At 42.3% G+C, this 17,525-nt stretch overlaps 1 protein-coding gene across 2 annotated transcripts in view; it reads left to right on the top strand.

The window, feature by feature from the left end:
• Positions 1–17,525, top strand: part of OCA2 (OCA2 melanosomal transmembrane protein) — a 526,634-nt gene that overhangs the window by 84,835 nt on the left and 424,274 nt on the right. For both annotated transcript variants that reach the window (XM_027572901.1, XM_027572904.1), the window contains exons 7-9: positions 6,976–7,136; positions 8,937–9,019; positions 10,261–10,414. In XM_027572901.1, the coding sequence (XP_027428702.1) occupies positions 6,976–7,136; positions 8,937–9,019; positions 10,261–10,414 (398 nt within the window). The remainder of the gene's footprint in view (positions 1–6,975; positions 7,137–8,936; positions 9,020–10,260; positions 10,415–17,525) is intronic.

A 17,525-nucleotide genomic window follows, 5' to 3' on the forward strand; every position in this document is an offset into this window, starting at 1 on the left:
GTCTGGGTAAATGTAGTCAGAGGTTGGCTGTGTGGCAGTGTGTAGTTGCCGTGGTAACTGCTAGCATCCCAGACACTCGGAATTGCTTGGCTTCTCTCCTGCTGTCTGCCAGGCTGTGCACTATTCCTCCTCCTTCCACAGGGGACAGTTACTTTCCCCTCTTACCCATCACCCCCAGCTGCTGGAGTTCCACTGTGCCCTTAGACTACCAGATTTGTTATGTTTCCCCAGCAAATTAATGTTTTTTCATGAGTCTCCTCAATTTCTCCATCTTCTTTGTGAGTACCTGCTAGGGTTCCTGAAGCAAAATCCTATTAGAAGATGTGAACAGCCCAATTCTGTGGCTCCCAGGATCTCCCTACTACCACGCTAGCCCATACTTGACCTTGAGCAGTTTAAAAATTTTCTGATTTAATCTTTTCTGTTTCTGTGAGTGGTGGTAGCACCTGTCTCAGGGAAGCAAACGCTTGGCCCTATTCCTCCCCTCAGTCACCCGTCTCATTCTAGATTTCAAGTTAGATGTTTATGATGCAACCTCATTCTTGACAGAATAAGTCATTAACTTCACATCTGTCCAGCCTTTTCAGGTTGTGAGAGTAGGAGTGGTGTGTTTCTAGCTCTCTACTTATCCCAGCTGAAACTAAAAGTCCAGAGCCCAAAGTCTCTCTTGAATAAACATTTGGATGAGGACAGTCAAGCATGAAAGTACCTAAAGCTCCCAGGCCTGGAAGAGGGAACATCTTGGAAAGCAAGCTGGGGAGGAGAGGAAGGCAAGGAGGAGAAAGGAGTGGGGAGGAAGAGGAAGCCAATGGAAGAGGAGGCTCGTGGAGGAGGAGGGAGAAAAAGAGGCAGCTGTGTCCAGCTCAAGTATTTCTGATTATTACCTTTTTTTCTGATTATTGCCTTTTAAAAAGGAGTTAAATCATTCACAGATTTTTTTTTTCTTCAGTATCTTCAATTGATAAGCTTGGGTGAACTGAAATTTTAGAAAATTGGGTAGTTTCCCTCACAGTCACCAGTAGTTTTTGCATATTCTTATTTCCTCTGGTTCTTTTGGGGAGTCCCTCTGTGTCTTTCCAGGACATCCTCTCACTCAGCTGAGCCACTCAACATTCCAGAAAGACCTGGCACTCAAGGTCTTCAGGTGGGCTCATGAGATGGCTCTGGTGGGCAGTGCATGGTGCATCCCTGCCCTTAAATGAATGAGAGCACTCATCTCTACCTTCTCTCAGGACAGAGTAGCTCTGAAGAACTTGCTAAAGTCTTGGTATTTGCTTCACCACTTTAAAATTGTGTCTCAGTTTTAGGTGAAGATGTATCTCCCCGTGAGAGAACTGGAGAGCTCTGTGATTTTAATGAGCTTTGTTTCCCATTCCTAAGCCTTACCTTTATATCATCTCCATGGGTCAAAAACACTAAGACATCTTCCTGCTTTCCTCAGCTTCCCCTGGGGCCTTCTCAAAGCAAGTGTCAGTGTGGAGGCCTGACTTCATGATGCCCCTAGGAGAGGGATCTTGCCTTCCCTTCATGTGACCTCACTGTAAATGATCATAACCTACTGCCCAGGCTGAGCCAAGAACTTGGAGAGATCCTATCCAGAACGAGACAGGGAGGGGGAAATATTTGCAGGTTGCTGAGTGATTACTGTACTGTGGCAACTCCTGTATGAACCTTATCAGTCAGCAGAAATCCTAAGTAAGTATAACAAGTAAGGATAATAACAGGATAAAATCAGATAATGACAAATAAGAGTCTTCTGTTCATCCCACCGAGAACTGTACCATGTCACTTTTACTCCACAGCATTGTGCAGTTTTCCTTCTACAGCAGCCCAAGTACACTAGCCCTTTCCTGGGACTTGAATGAACCCAGACCCATCCTAGTGACTGGCAGACAAATGGTTTTTCTCAGCAGTAAGGGTAACTGGGAGGTCTCTCTCCCCACATGTATATTTGGGTGAAGAGAGAAAGAGAAGTGGAAGAGATGGAGAGAGCTGTGTGGGATGATAGGAATGCTGCAGAGTGGTTCTTACATGTATGTGGATCTGCTAAGAGAAAAAAAAGTCTTCAGTGACACTTGTTAAAGATGGCAAGTCATACTTTATTTGGGAACTTAGTGATAGTTGTAGAGACCACTGCAGTGAGGCCTTGCAGTGGGGGAGAAAGATTGAGCTTGAAAAGTGGGAGTTTAAAGCCAAGGAGCAGGGTGGGGGGCAGTGGATGAAAACTACTAAGAGGAAACATCATGGATAAGAGGAGATTCTGGCCAAACTGACCTCACAGGATACTTGTTGAAGACAGGCCAGAGTGACCAGACATCACCTGGGGGATGGAGGCAGATGAGGAACCTGATCAGATATTGAGTGTGATTAGATATGGAGAATGAAGATTCTGACTAAATTAACCTAGCAGGATTCTTGCTAAAACTGGACACAGAAGCCCCAAAGTCAGGGCTTAGTCTTAGAGAAGAGAGTTCAAAGGAGCGTACCTAAGGTTTGGCCAAAGAGAGACTCTGTCAATCATTAACCATTATTAAGGCTGATTTAAGCTTCCCACGGGCTCCTTAGAAAATGTACATTGTTCTCAGTAGATTTTCCATACATTTCTGGAAGCTCACAGACCCTCTCCCAGGACCTTAGGCCGAGAACTTGCTATGGTGGTTTGTGAAAGGACAGATCAGAGATCAGAAGTCCCCCTCAGATGCCCCCAGAGAGCCAACTGCTGCTGGTATCTACAAAAATGGGGACAAAGTCAGGACAGGCTAGACTGTGCACCAGAGTTTGGACCTTTGAAGGTGATTCTCAGCAAAAGGGTGTTATTGTGCCCGTCTGGGGCAAGAAGTGATTCAGGCAGGCCTGGTTTTGAAAGGCCAGTAGTGGTGTTCTCGTTGTTGTCCTCATGAATGAAGAGCCCCACTGTTATTCCTTCTTGACTTCTGGCCAGACCCCAGGGGTGTGTGTTTTGGTGGGAAGTGCTTTTGGAGAAAGCCTCACTATCCTTGAACTGGAGAATAACAAAGCTACCTTTTCCTCTATGATGTTTTCTTTGTAATAGTCTGGTTTTGTCACCTCAGTAATTGCAGGGTTTATTTTAGAAGCTTTGTGAAACAGGAAGTGGCTGTGATTACAGGCATGTGAGGTTCTTTGTCCCTGAATTGTTCTCTGTGCTTATTATGGGGGAGACCTGTTCAAGGCTCCTAGGTCATTTAGACAGGTGAATAATGGTCAGCAAGCCAGGTTATATATAAGCAGGGTAATTAGGCTTGCTCACTGACCTTCCTCCCTTCCCTCCTTCCCTTTCTCTCCCTCCCTCTCTTCCAATCTTTTTTCTTTGTTTCTTGACATATGGTCCATTTTCCATCACACCCTTCATAGTAGTCCTGGGGGCTTTCAAAGTACATAAAGAAAACACTATACATATTAAAGGATTTTGTCCCCTCCTGTTCTTCCTCTCTTACATCCTAAGCTCCTTAGGTAGTAACCTCATAATTATGATGTCCAATATGATAGCAACTAGTCACTTGTGGCTCTTGACATTTAAATTTATATTAATGAAGTGAATAACATTAAAGTGTCACTTCCCCATTCACACCAGCCACATTTCAAGTGCTTAATAGCCACATATGATTAGTGGCTACCATATTAGACAACACAGATAAACACATTTCTATCACCACAGAAAATTCTATTGGCCAACACCACTCTAGAAATTAAGGACACTCATTCATCCATTTGGTCCCAAATGCTGGAGAAAATACATTAGCACTAGATAGATAATTTTTATGAATTGATCAGTCTTAAAAGTTTCATACTTTATCAAGTGACATTGCTCCCATTTTTATCAAGAAGTTGGGTCTAAAGGAACCCCACTTTCTTACCTCCATTCAATTAAGCAAGAGTTGTGTCAAAGAAAAATTGTATCAGTTAAACAGGTAAGGAAGGAAGTCTTTATCCAAGACTATTGCAATAGGGAAGAGGTTGAACTCAACTCCAAATACAACAGGTTAGGCTGGGAATCTACAGAAGGGTGAGGGGGAGGATGGAAAATTACCAAAGGGAACTTGGCTAGGGATCAAGAGTGAAGTGAAGGCATTCTCAAAAAAAAAAAAAAAAAAAAAGAAAAAAGAAAAGAAAAAAAAGAAAAAAAAAGAAAAAGAAAAAAGAAAAGAAAAGAAAAAGTAAAAGAAAAAGAGTGAAGGGATTCTTGATAAACTGGGCTCACCAGGCCAAGGTTTAAACTTAATCAAGAAGAGGGCTCAGAGGACCTAAGTTTGGTCCAGGAGGGAGTCCTGGCCAGTGTTAACTGAACCTGGCATTTGATAGGCTCTGTAGCAAACTGAAGGGTAAGCCCAAGAGGACTCTACAGTTTAGGTGGAAATGAAGGCCCCTCTCAGGCTCTCATGGATTTGTTCCATGACCTGTAGCAGCACACTGCCCGCTGTTCAGAAGTGCTTTGCTCATGTGTCTTTCTCCCCACCATGCATAGGCTGCCAAGACAGCTGCCCACACTGGGACAGCCAGAGAAAGTCAATGGTCACACTCAGAGGTACAACAGGAAGATGATTAACTAAGAACTCAGAGGAGGGACGTCTAGGGGGCTCACAGAGTGGGAAGAAGGTTCATAGAAGGCATGTCAAGTTAGCTCTTGAAAGATGGCTTTGACTGGGGTAGTGGTAAAGTCAAGAGACTACTTTGATGCAGCTAGAAGAAGGAGGCGATTTCTCTATGACTTCTTCATGCCCTGTCTGGCAGGGACTTTGGTCTAAGTTTGGAGGACCTCAAGGATGATGCTGTAAACAAATATCACTGGTGAGACAAGTATATTTGTTGGGGCATCTGATGTGGCGAGAACCACATTAGTTTCTAAAGAAGTAACAAAATGAATAAGATGCAATTATTCCTCTTGAAGAGTGAGACCAGTTGTGGAGAAAAGTCTAAAACAAACTGCAGTATGGCATGAGCCCAATCTACAGAGGAACACTGGAGGAAGCCAGAGGATCCGCTGGAGTCGTGGAAGACAAGGAAAGATTTAAGGAGAGGAGAGATTGAGTGAGAACTTGAAAGATGGTAGAAGTTCTGCAGATTTGGGGAGGCATTTGAGGCAAAGGCAGGGGACTATGTGTTAGGAGCATGGTGGAGAGTTCAACATGGCTGGGAGGCAAGGATTGAAGCTACCTGCAAGGGTGAGGCTCAATTAGAGGCTCCTGTTTGCTGGGATTTGGAAGTTACAGCTGACGCAGTCTGAGCACAGTCACTCTGACATAGTCAGAGCACCCCAGTGGGCTTTGAATCTTAAGTGCATGGTGGGCATCTAGAAAGACAGAGAAAAGGAAGGGTGGAAGTACATGTGGCCCTGTGTCTATGTGATTTTGTATGCACTCAATTTGGTTAGTTAATAATAGGGTGCTTTGTTACATGGTTGTCTCCCCAACAGGGCTTGAGATGCCCCCCGGCCCCCAGGACAAAGATCTTGTTTTATTCATTTATTTCTTGGAACGCAATAAGTGCTCCACAAACATTCATTAAATCTGAGGGTGAAGGCACTGCTTTTCTAATGTTAGCCTCTAGGTGGTGCTGTTCCTTCCCCTGGGTTTCTGCAAGGTCTCTTGGAATCCTTTCTGAACTGAAATATTTCTCCCCACTGTCTATCTTTTGTTTGCCCTGGGGAAAGACCAGGACACGAGTAATTTTGGCAGAAGCAGCAGTGTCTCTTTGGGCCTTTCGTTGGTATATCCTGCCTCATATATGACGTCTGTTTTCCATTTGTCCTTGTTGGAACCCAAGTAGTAGCATAAGTATGTGGAGAGGATTTCCAACCAAGTGCTGGGGACCGCTGCTCAGTCTGGGCTCTCATATGGACAGCAGTGCTGATAAAACCCTTTCTTTACCAGGATGTTTTTTGTACAATTTGTTTTTTAAACCAGTGCATTTTGCTTGAGGAAATAGATAATGAAAAAAGATTAACCATTCACTGGCCCTTGATACTCATAGTAAATCTTGTGTACACTCTGGCAACAGTGAGGTTGTGCCTTTTCCCTAACTCTGTTCCATAAACCGCCTGTTTCTTCTAGGGTTTTAAGGAAGAGCAAAGGAATTGGCTACTGAATCCTCCTGCAATCAGTGAGCTGCTGCTAAGACTTTTGAGACCTCATACAAAGCTTAGACTATTTTGAGATTCATTTTTCCACCGACAACAGTTTTCTCCTCTGGATCAAAATAACTGGGCTAGCCGCTGTGTAGAATCCATGTCATGACCCCCAGAACCTTGCAGCAGAGGCAAGACCTGGCCCAGAGTAGAGAGAGAGGGGTTGAGTAGCACGGGCTCCTACGTTTGTGCAACACCCAAATGCAGGATGTAGGTGCTAAGGGGAAGCCTACAGTGGGACTTAAGTGCGATGGGAATTATATTTTGTGGGGGGAAAGTCTCTTTACCTGATAATTTTTCCCTGATCAAGAGTCCTTCACATGCTTTGAAGAAATTTCTCTCCTTTCACTGCAGTGCACGTCACTTATTTAGCTGGCTTCAGAATTCTTATTTTCAATTCTCTTTGTGATTTCTCATTCTAAAAATAGAGACCTGGCACCTAAGGATTTGGACATGGATGTGGATCAGTGTATCTGTTCATTCATGCAACCATCCTGTCTACTAGCTCATGGTAGGTCCAGGAAATTGGGGAAGAGTTTTATGCTGGCTGCAAAAAGTGGAAGCAGAGATCACGGTAGAATGGGGAGATACCACTTAAAGGTTAAAACAGAGGATTTGAAACACATGCAATCAGACATTGCAAAACAAACTGCATGTCAGGAGTGAGGTGCTAAGGAGATAAGGAGTGGTCAAAGTCTGCAGTACAGTTGTCAGAAACAGCCTGGATAGGTATTTCTCTGTGCACCTTCTAAGGAGGGTGCTCACTGGGTGGGTGGTGACGGGACTTCAGGCCTCTCTTCCTTGCTTTGTGGTTCACCTTGACTTTGCCTCAGCTTCGAACCTCACCAGCCATGTGGACTCCACACTGCTCCAGGTGGATCTGGCAGGGGCCCTGGTGGCCGGTGGCCCAAGTCATACCGGGAGAGAAGAACATGTCATGGTGGAGGTGACCCAGGTTGACGTTCCAGGCTCCAGGCGGCGGCGGCCACAGCAGGTTACACTTATAAGTTATTTGAAAGGAATTGTAAATACTCATTTCATCTCTTTATAAATTGAGTTTCCTTTTGAATGGATTTGATGGGAAGCCATAAGGCAATGACACCATTATTAGGCAAACCCTATGTTTTGCTTTGTCTTTGACTCCTTTCTCCTTTTGTCTAAGACAATTATAAAACTCTTGCCATTTCAGTAAAATGAGGCTTGCAAGTTATTTTATTCACATGATTTTACTGGGCAATTCAGGGAAACATTATATATTTGAAATCAGTTTTCTGTTGTTAAAGCACAATTAAACCTGGGCTTTACCCCATGGTACAGAAGGTATTCAACACCACAGTTCTCTTGGGTTTGGGGACACTTGGCTAAGACTTGCATAGTTTCCCAAAGCTTCTGCTTCTAAAGTGATAGGATCTTGTCTTAGTGCCTCCTAGACCAAACCTTTAGTTCCTGTCCTTCGAAGGCAAGGAGAGCCAACAGTGGTGTTGTCACCATGGCCCAGAGCCCAGACAAGGCCTGGCCCCTCTCTGTGCATCCTGACCTGTACCCCAAGTCCTGGCCTTGACAACTCCCCGGGATTATCATGGTGACTTGTGTATGAGGTTCGTGGGTTTCCCTCATTATATCAATAAGAGGAAACCCTGCTGGTGCACAATGCTGTGTCATCCAAAATGGAGCATCTGATGGGTTACTGCACCCCTCGCATTTTCCTGCCATGCCAAGCAGGGTCCACAGAACAAAGGCCTCATTATGAATGAGGCTGCAGTTTCATGGGTGATGGTCTGTGCAGCACCAGTGTTCTGAACCGGTTGCCTTGGCCTTAGGATGTAAACTTCACTTCCTCGTGTGTGGTGTACAACCGGCTGGCAAGGCCTTCTCAGTAAAGGCGGGGTGAGCACACATCTGCCTGCTCTGTCTGTGGGCCTTGTGTGGGGGAAGATGTGACCTTTTGCAGCCTGCTGACACAGCTGCCTGCCCATGGGGCTCCACTCTGCTCTAGTGTCACACACAAATCCAGCTCAGAAACATGAAGAACACAAGAGATCTTTACTAATGGATTTTTTCTGATATACTCTTTCCAAATACTGAAGTGTTTTAAGAGAACTTATGAACTCTCATTTATGCTTTGACCAATTTCAGAGTTATTATTTTCGTTTACTTTATGATTTGTGGGCAGCAAAGCTCCTGTCTTCCCGTTGAAGTTTCCCTGGCCCTTTGGGTCCCCAAGCTAGCCCCTCCCTCTCTGCTCACATCTCGTCCCCCTCAGCTGGTTTCTCCACTGCCCTGCTTAGGACAGGAACATGTGGGGTGGATTTGCCTGCAGCAAAGGAAGCTTCATCCTTGGGTCCTACCTCCCATGGACTCCTGTGACATGGGTGTGAGGGTTTTCTGCCTCCAATTTGCAAGCAGGAAGCAGTTCTAAGCAAGCATTTCTTGTGAATTGCCTCAGAGGGCTCAGAAGATCCCAAGTCTCGTATAAAGTGCAGTGATTTCTTTTTCTCATAATAAATCATATTTACTTCTATACCTTTGTACCCTTTATACTAATTCTATATTTGTACTTCTGTATTCTGTTTTTTTTTTTTCTTAAAGCCCTCTATGTTGTGGAAATTTCCAGTTCTGCACAGCTTGGATATGCTGTAGTGTCAGGGATATGGGAGCTGTATACAAAGTCCTTGCTGTTCCTCTTTGTCTTCTTTTCTTATTCTAAACTAACACCTACAGTGAATAGCACTGAATCCCAGGTGATGGTTCAGGTTCAAAGCCTTACTCTGATATTACATTTCAACTTTTACAGGTCACTCAGAATTGGACAGTATTTTTAAATCCGAGAAGAAGTGAGCACTTGGTGGTGAGCAGGACCTTTGAGATACTGAGCAGGTGGGTCTCAGGTGATCAAGGATCTTGGGGGAAGGTCTCCTCTGGACATTTTCACTTAAAAAGTTTGACCTGTGGGACTCCAATTTTTGGCACAAATAGCCAGATCAGTTATGTGGTTTGGATGGGATGTTCTAAATGTATAGACTAGGAACATGAAGGATGTAGGAGGGCATCATAACCGTGAGTGTCAGGAAATGAGGATTGATTGCAGGGTCCATTTTGAAGCAAATGGTATTTTATAGTTGATGCTTTAATTTCATTAATATTATGAAGCTCCACAATGGGGAATTCCAGGAAATTTTAGGATTATTTCTCTTTTTCTTTAATGCCGCTCCATATTATGTCTATATGAGTTTGCTAGGCCTGCCATAACAAATACCACAGAGTGTATGACTTAAACAGTAGAAATTTATTTCCTCAAGGGTTCAGCAGGATTTGTCTCTTCAGAGTACTCTGTCCTTGGCTTCGTCTCCCTGTGTTTTTCTGTGGACTTTTCTGTGTGTGTGTGTCTGTCCCAATCCCTTCTTGTAAGGACATTAGTCATACTGGATTAGGGACCACGTTAGTGACCTCATTTTAACTTAATCACCTCTGTAAAGACTCTAAATATAGTCACATTCTGAAGTTTTGAGGCTTAGGGTGTCAACATCTATATTTTGGGGACATAGTTCAGCTCAGAATAGTTACTGACTAAACTTTTAGAAAAGTGCTTTAATTTCACCATGCCACATACTGTTGATTACTTGGATGCCTCTTGTTCCAGGTGCTTTCCCCCACCATCTGTGACAACCTGTCTACATGTTCTTAGGTTGCACATGGCCCTTTTTTGAATCTCCCACATGTGAGAATGGTTGGCTTTGCTATTTGTTAGCAGGTAAAGCAGTCAGTGTGTAATGAGGAGAGAGAAAATTAAATGGCTAGAACCAATGTAAAAGTCCTTGCTCCCTGTTAATTGTTGGAGTGGAACCTGCCACGAGGCAGACACTGCCAGGTGTGGGGGCCTACATCAGATGGACCTGGCTATAGGGAGGCTGTGTCTGCATCTTACACTGCTCATATGCACTCAGAGTGCCTCATCTGCCAGGTCAGACATTGGGCTAAATCACTGTGAGGTCAGTTTGGGCTCTGGTTATGGCCATGGATGACTTGTGTTGGGAAGGACACCAAGGAAGCAAGCACTAATTGTTGACATAGAGTGTGGTTTCCCTTACTAGTGGTAATATCTTTGCTTCATTCTGCAGAGATACTGTTTCTATCAGCATTCAAGCCTCCCTCCAGCAGACACAGGCAGTTCCTCTTTTGATGGCTCATCAGTACCTCCGTGCAAGCATAGAAGCACAAGTGACCATTGCTGTGGTCATCCTTGCTGGGGTCTACATGCTGATTATATTTGAGGTAACTTTCATGCTAGCTCTCTAAGATTTATCTGTGTTCACAAGTAAGTGTCCTTTCAACATGAAGGTGCTCTGGATGGGCTCAGTTCTGCTTCTTAATCAAACTGCAATGGCATCTTTCCTAAAAAGGAAGATTCCATCATTCTAGGTAGAAATTGATTTGTACTGGAATATTTGCTGAATCTTGGCAACTGACACATGCAAGATGAGTTTTAGCAGGCCCCAGCAAAAGTTTACCTGAGAAAACTGAAAATGTACATGATTTTCTCACTCTGCCGCTCACTTGAAGTGTGATGCTGAGGTGGTAAGTGTTGAATCTCTCTGAAATGCATATTAAAATGCCCCCATTTGCTTCATAGGATTGTGTATATTACAGGGACTTGAGAGACCTTGGGCTATGTGGGGGGAGGGATTATTATCTCTTATGTTTATCAACTCAGCTAATGAGCCTTTTCACAATTGATCTCATGTCTTATAAATTCCATGTTTCTGGGAAACCAAGTTCGGCTCTACCTTTAATAGCATGGAGCAAAGTGCAGACACTTTCTGGATGCGTTGGTCCATTATTAATTTAATCATGAAACCAGATATACAGCAACACATTGATGGGATGTCAGTAGAGGATGTGATTCTGAAGAGGTATTTCTTCTTGAGTGTAGGATAGGTATGAGAAATGCCTTGGAGTTTCAAGGAAATGGCCTGCAGCAGGTGGCCAGGAAAGTTCCAGAAGTTTGCCTGTGGTTGTCTAGTCTACCTGGTGAGGAATGTTTGCTCCAGTAAGTTGAGCCCCAAGTTCCAACAAGATCCAATCATTGGTTTAGGTGTTATATCTCTATGTCTTCTTTATTCCAGAGTAGCTCTATTCTCTCCATTCTTTTTCTGTTTTCCTCTCAATCAATATTATCATGTTTCAGGGTTCTCTTGATTACCTACACACTGTGATTTTCTAGAAGAACTCACAGACTCAGAGGCAGCTGTGCCCTGTCTGGGCTGTGGTTTATTACCATGACCAGCAGTGGGGAAAGCCTTATCAGGCAGTCTGGAGGAGTCCAGGAACAGGGTTCTGAAAGGTCTCCTTTCCAAGAAGGGGGCCATATAGAAAATGCTTCTTCCTCCAATAGTAGTGTTTCTGCCCATGGCAGCCTGCTTGAGACCCAGCGAAGGTTTTTGATGGGGGCTTGTCATTGGGTGCCCTCAGCCCACCAAAGTCCCAACACCCCAGAAAGAAAACAGGTGTTAACAGTAAATCACATTTTTATACAAATAGTTTAGGCATGTTAGTACAGCTTAATGCAATGCTCTAATCCTACAGAACAACCATATCACTCTGTAACATAAGGAACATTCCAAAAGCCAAGTACCCAGATGCCAGCCAAGGGCCAGCCCCAGAGCAGGCTCTTCTAAAGGCCCTTAGAATGATGGCAATTTCAGACCTGCCAGGTTAAGTCTTTACTGTACCACCATCTAGATGAAAAATCCCATTGTCTGGGAGAAGATATTTGTAAATGACTTATCAAATAAAGGGCTAGTATCCAAAATCTATAAAGAATTATCAAACTCAACACAGAAAAAACAAATAATCCAGTCAAGAAATGGACAGAAGACATGAACAGACATTTCTCCAAAAAAGACATACAAATGGCCAACGGGGGGACGACTGGGTGGCTCAGGTGGTTAAGTGTCTGTCTTAGGCTCAGGTCATGATCCCGGGATCCTGGGATTGATCCCTGCATCAGGCTCCCTGCTCAACGGGAAGTCTGCTTCTCCCGCTGCCCTTCCCCCTGCTCGTGTTCTCTTTCTCTCTCTCTCTCTCAAATAACTCTTGCTCTCTTGCTCTCTCTCTCTCTCTCAAATAAATAAAATCTAAAGAAAAACAAACAACCAAATGGCCAACAGACCCATGAAAAAATACTCCACGTGACTTGGCATCAGGGAAATACAAATCAAAACCTCAATGAGATACCACCTCACACCAGTCAGAATGGCTAAAATTAACAACTCAGGAAACAACAGATGTTGGTGAGGATGCAGAGAAAGGGGAACCCTCTTACACTGTTGGTGGGAATGCAAGCTGGTGCAGTCATTCTGTAAAACAGTATGGAGATTCCTCAAAAAGTTAAAAATAGAGCTACCCTACAAACCAGCAATTGCACTACTAGGTATTTATCCAAAGGGCACAAACATAGTGATTCAGAGGGGCAATGCACCCCTATGTTTATAGCAGCAATGTCCACGATTGCCAAACTATGGAAAGAGCCCAGGTGTCCATTGACAGATGAATGGAGAAAGAAGTGGTATATATAGACAATGGAATATTATTCGGCTGTCAAAAAGAATGAAATCTTGCCATTTGCAATGATGTGGATGGAACTAGAGGGTATTATGCTAAGCAAAGTAACTCAGAGAAAGACAAGTATCAGATGATTTCACTCATATGTGGAATTTAAGAAACAAAACAGATGAACATATGGGAAGGGAAGGAAAAGTAAAATAAGATAAAATCAGAGAGGGAGACAGACCATAAGAGACCCTTAACTATAGGGAACAAACTGAGGGTTGCTGGAGGGAAGGTGGAAGGGGGGAAGGGGTAACTGGGTGATGGGCATTAAGGAGGGCACTTGAAGTAATGAGCACTAGATGTTATATGCAACTGATGAATCACTAAATTCTACCTCTGAAACTAATAATGCAGTAAATGTTAATTAAATTTAAATAATTTTTTTAATTTTATTTTATTATGTTATGTTAGTCACCATAAAATATATCATTAGTTTTTGATGTAGTGATCCATGATTCATTATTTTCGTATAACACTCAGTGCTTCATGCAGTACCTGCCCTCCTTAATACCCATCACCGGGCTAACCCATCCCCCCACCCCCATCCCCTCCAGAACCTTCAATTTCTTACTCAGAGTCCATAGTCTTTCATGGTTCGTCTCTGCCAGTAAGTCTGGCCGGTGGTGTATCGTTCTTATAAATTCTGTCAAAGAACGAGCTTCTAGTTTCGTTGATCTGATCTACCTTGTTTCTGGTTTCTAATTCATTCATCTCTGCTCTAATCTTAATTATTTCTCTTCTAATACATGGCTTAGGCATCATTTGTTGCTTTATCTCTAGCTCTTAAGGTGTAGAGTTAGTTGGTGAATTCGGGATTTTTCTATTTTTTTGAGTGAGGCTTGGATGGCTATGTATTTCCCCCTTAGGACCGCCTTTGCAGTATCCCATAGGTTTTGGACCAATGTGTTTTCGCTTTCATTGGTTTCCATGAATTGTTTAAGTTCTTCTTTGATTTCCTGGTTGACCCAAACATTCTTGAGCAGAGTGGTCTTTAGCTTCCAAGTGTTTGAATTTCTCCCAAATTTTTTCTTGTGATTGAGTTCCAGTTTTAAAGCATTATGATCTGAGAATATGCAGGGAATAATCTCAATCTTTTGGTATCAGTTGAGACCTGATTTGTGACCCAGTATGTGGTCTTTTCTGGAGAAAGTTCCATGTGCTCTTGAGAAGAATGAGTATTCTGTTGTTTTAGGGTGGAATATTCTGTATATATCTATGAGGTCCATCTGGTCCAGTGTGTCATTCAAAGCTCTTGTTTATTTGATTTTCTGCTTAGATGATTTGTCTATTGCTGAAAGTGGAGGATTGAGGTCTTCTACAATTAATGTATTGCTATCAATATGACTCTTTATTTGGGTTAACAGTTGGCTTATGTAGATGGCTGCTCCCATGTTAGGGGCATAGATATTTACAATTGTTAGATCTTCTTGTTGGATAGACCCTTTAAGAATGATATAATGTCCTTTGTGTCTCTAACTACAGTCTTTAGTTTAAAATCTAATTTTTCTGATGTAAGAATTGCTACCCCAGCTTTCTTTTGAGGTCCATTGGCATGGAAGATGAATCTCCATCCCTTCACTTTCAGTCTGGATGTATCTTTAGGTTCAAAATGAGTCTCTTGTAGACAGCATATGGATGGGTCCTGTCTTTTTATCCAATCTGCAACCCTGTGCTGTTTCACGGGAGCATTTAAGCCATTCATGTTGAGGGTGATTATTGAAAGATATGAATTAATTGTCATCATGTTGCCTGTGAAGAACTTTTTATAGATTGTCCCTGTAAATTTCTGTTGTATATCACTCCTGGGGTCTTTCTTCTTTTTTTTTAATTTTTTATTGTTATGTTAATCACCATATATTACATCATTAGTTTTTGATGTAGTGTTACATGATGCATTGTTTGTGCATAACACCCAGTGCTCCATGCAGAATGTGCTGGGGTCTTTCTTCTTTTATAGACCCCCCCCCCTTAATATTTCTTGCAGGGCCTGCTTAGTGGTCACATATTCTTTCAGTTTCTGGTCTTGGAAGCTCTGCATCTTTCCATCCATTCTCAATGACAGCCTTGCCGGATAAAGTATTCTTGGCTGCATGTTATTCTCATTTAGTACCCTGAATATGTCTTGCCAGGCCTTTCTGGCTTGCCAGGTCACTGTGGATAGGTCTGACATTATTCTGATGTCCCTCCCTCTGTACATAAGGAATCTCTTCCCCCAACTGCCCTTAAGACGGTTTCCTTGGTTCTAAGATTTGCGAGTTTTACTATTACATGCCGGGGTGTTGGCCTGTTTTCCTTGACCTTGGGAGGGGTCCTCTCTGCCTCTAGGACACGAATGTTTCATTCCCCAGATTAGGACGTTCTCAGCTACGATTTGCTCAAATATATCTTCTAGTCCTCTCTCTCTCTCAACCCCTTCAGGGATTCCAATAATTCTGACATTGGAACGTTTCATGGTGTCACTTATTTCTCTGATTCTATTTTCATGGATTCTGAGTTGTTTTTCCCTGGCCTCCACTTTTCCCTTTTTATCTATTAGTTGGTCTTCTAGGTCACCAATTCGTTCTTCTGCTTTGCTTACCCTAGCTGTTAGATTATCTAGATTAGATTGGATCTCACTGATAGCATTTCTAAATTCTGTCAATTCAGCTTTCATTTCTGCCCTTAGAGACCCTATGTTGTCATTGATTGACTTCTCCATTCTAGCTATTGTCTTCACAATTGCTAGCCTGAATTCTATCTCCGACATCTTGGTTATATCTGAATCCATTTGTAAATTTGTGGCATAAGTCACAGTCTCTGAGTCTTTCCTATTTTGGGGGTTCTTCTTCCTAGCCATTCTGTTGAGGGGTGGTTGAGGGAACGTATAGAGTCCAAATTATTGACCACAACCCAAGCAAGATGCACCTGTTTTCTAGGGACTTTAGGGTTGCTGGCCTCCTTTATTTTCTTACATCTCAGGCTGATTTCATGAGTGTTCAGAGTGGTCTGGTAGATATCCAGCTCAATTCCAGGGACCAGTTGGAATAAGGTCCCATACTCCTCTGCCATCTTTTCCCCCCAGCCAAATAAAAAAAATTTTTTTAAAAAGAATCTGAGGGTACCCTCAATGAGCCATATCAATGAACTAATTTTCTGGTTTCTTCTCAATTGTTCGCTTTTTGTTTCTGTCAGTGTAGAAGCCATGTTGAATTGACTTCTTTACAGGACTTTTATCACCTCCACATGGCTGCTGAGAGGAAGGGAAAAGTTTTTCTGAATGGCTACCAATAACTGCTATTAATTAATGAAAGATTAATAAATACAAATTATAAATTACAATAATTTGTAATTTATTACAAATTGTAATATATTTTTGAATTGTAATATAATTTTGAAAGTTTGGACAATTAAACAAAAAAGACAGATTCTAGAATAATAGAAAAGTCTCCTCAAAAATAAGTTGGCATTGGACTGTAATTTTTTAAATTACTAATGACTGCAACTGATTTAAGTATATTGACTTTATTAAACCCATAAGTTCATATTCATAAGTTCAAAATGATATTCAGAAAATGGGAGACAGACACAAAATAAACTCTGTTGACATCACTGGAAGTTGCTAAGGGAAAAACTCATTTCTATGAAAATTGATAACCAAAGAAAAATAATTTATCTTGTGTTTCTGGCATTAAGTGTGTTTCACATTAATGAAATTGGGTGGGAGAAAGTTCTTCAATACACAATGAATCATTTATAAGTGCAGACAGAATGATAGAATTAGCAAATTTATTGCAAATGCTAATGGTTCCTTGTAGATATTATAACCATTAGGAGCAAAGGTCACAGGGAATTTGATAATCACTGGGTCAAACTGCCACCACCTAAACTCACTAAGCAATCTCAGCATCCCTGAAAGGGGGACATCTAGACATCACAGTCCTCCTTGTTGCAATCCAAACTTGCAGAATACCTGTGACATACGTACATGGGTCCCAAAATAAAACCTGAAGGCTTCAGATATAAGTTGTAGTCCATAGGATTTCCTATGGAGGGACTAGAGGGACTAGAATAAGAAATTAATCCCATGAGAAGCCCATTAGCCCATTACAGGATTCAGGATATTCTACAGAATCCCAGAGTGGGATTTTTCTTTTTTTTATTTAAAATCAATTAATTAAATATAGCATATTATTAGTTTCAGAGGTAGAATTTAGTGATTCATCAGTTGCATATAACATCTAGTGCTCATTACTTCAAGTGCCCTCCTTAATGCCCATCACCCAGTTACCCCTTCCCCCCTTCCACCTTCCCTCCAGCAACCCTCAGTTTGTTCCCTATAGTTAAGGGTCTCTTATGGTCTGTCTCCCTCTCTGATTTTATCTTATTTTACTTTTCCTTCCCTTCCCATATGTTCATCTGTTTTGTTTCTTAAATTCCACATATGAGTGAAATCATCTGATACTTGTCTTTCTCTGAGTTACTTTGCTTAGCATAATACCCTCTAGTTCCATCCACATCATTGCAAATGGCAAGATTTCATTCTTTTTGACAGCCGAATAATATTCCATTGTCTATATATACCACTTCTTTCTCCATTCATCTGTCAATGGACACCTGGGCTCTTTCCATAGTTTGGCAATCGTGGACATTGCTGCTATAAACATAGGGGTGCATTGCCCCTCTGAATCACTATGTTTGTGCCCTTTGGATAAATACCTAGTAGTGCAATTGCTGGTTTGTAGGGTAGCTCTATTTTTAACTTTTTGAGGAATCTCCATACTGTTTTACAGAATGA

This window comes from Zalophus californianus, chromosome 6 (genome assembly GCF_009762305.2).
Source record: "Zalophus californianus isolate mZalCal1 chromosome 6, mZalCal1.pri.v2, whole genome shotgun sequence".
NCBI classification, from domain to species: Eukaryota; Metazoa; Chordata; class Mammalia; order Carnivora; family Otariidae; genus Zalophus; species Zalophus californianus.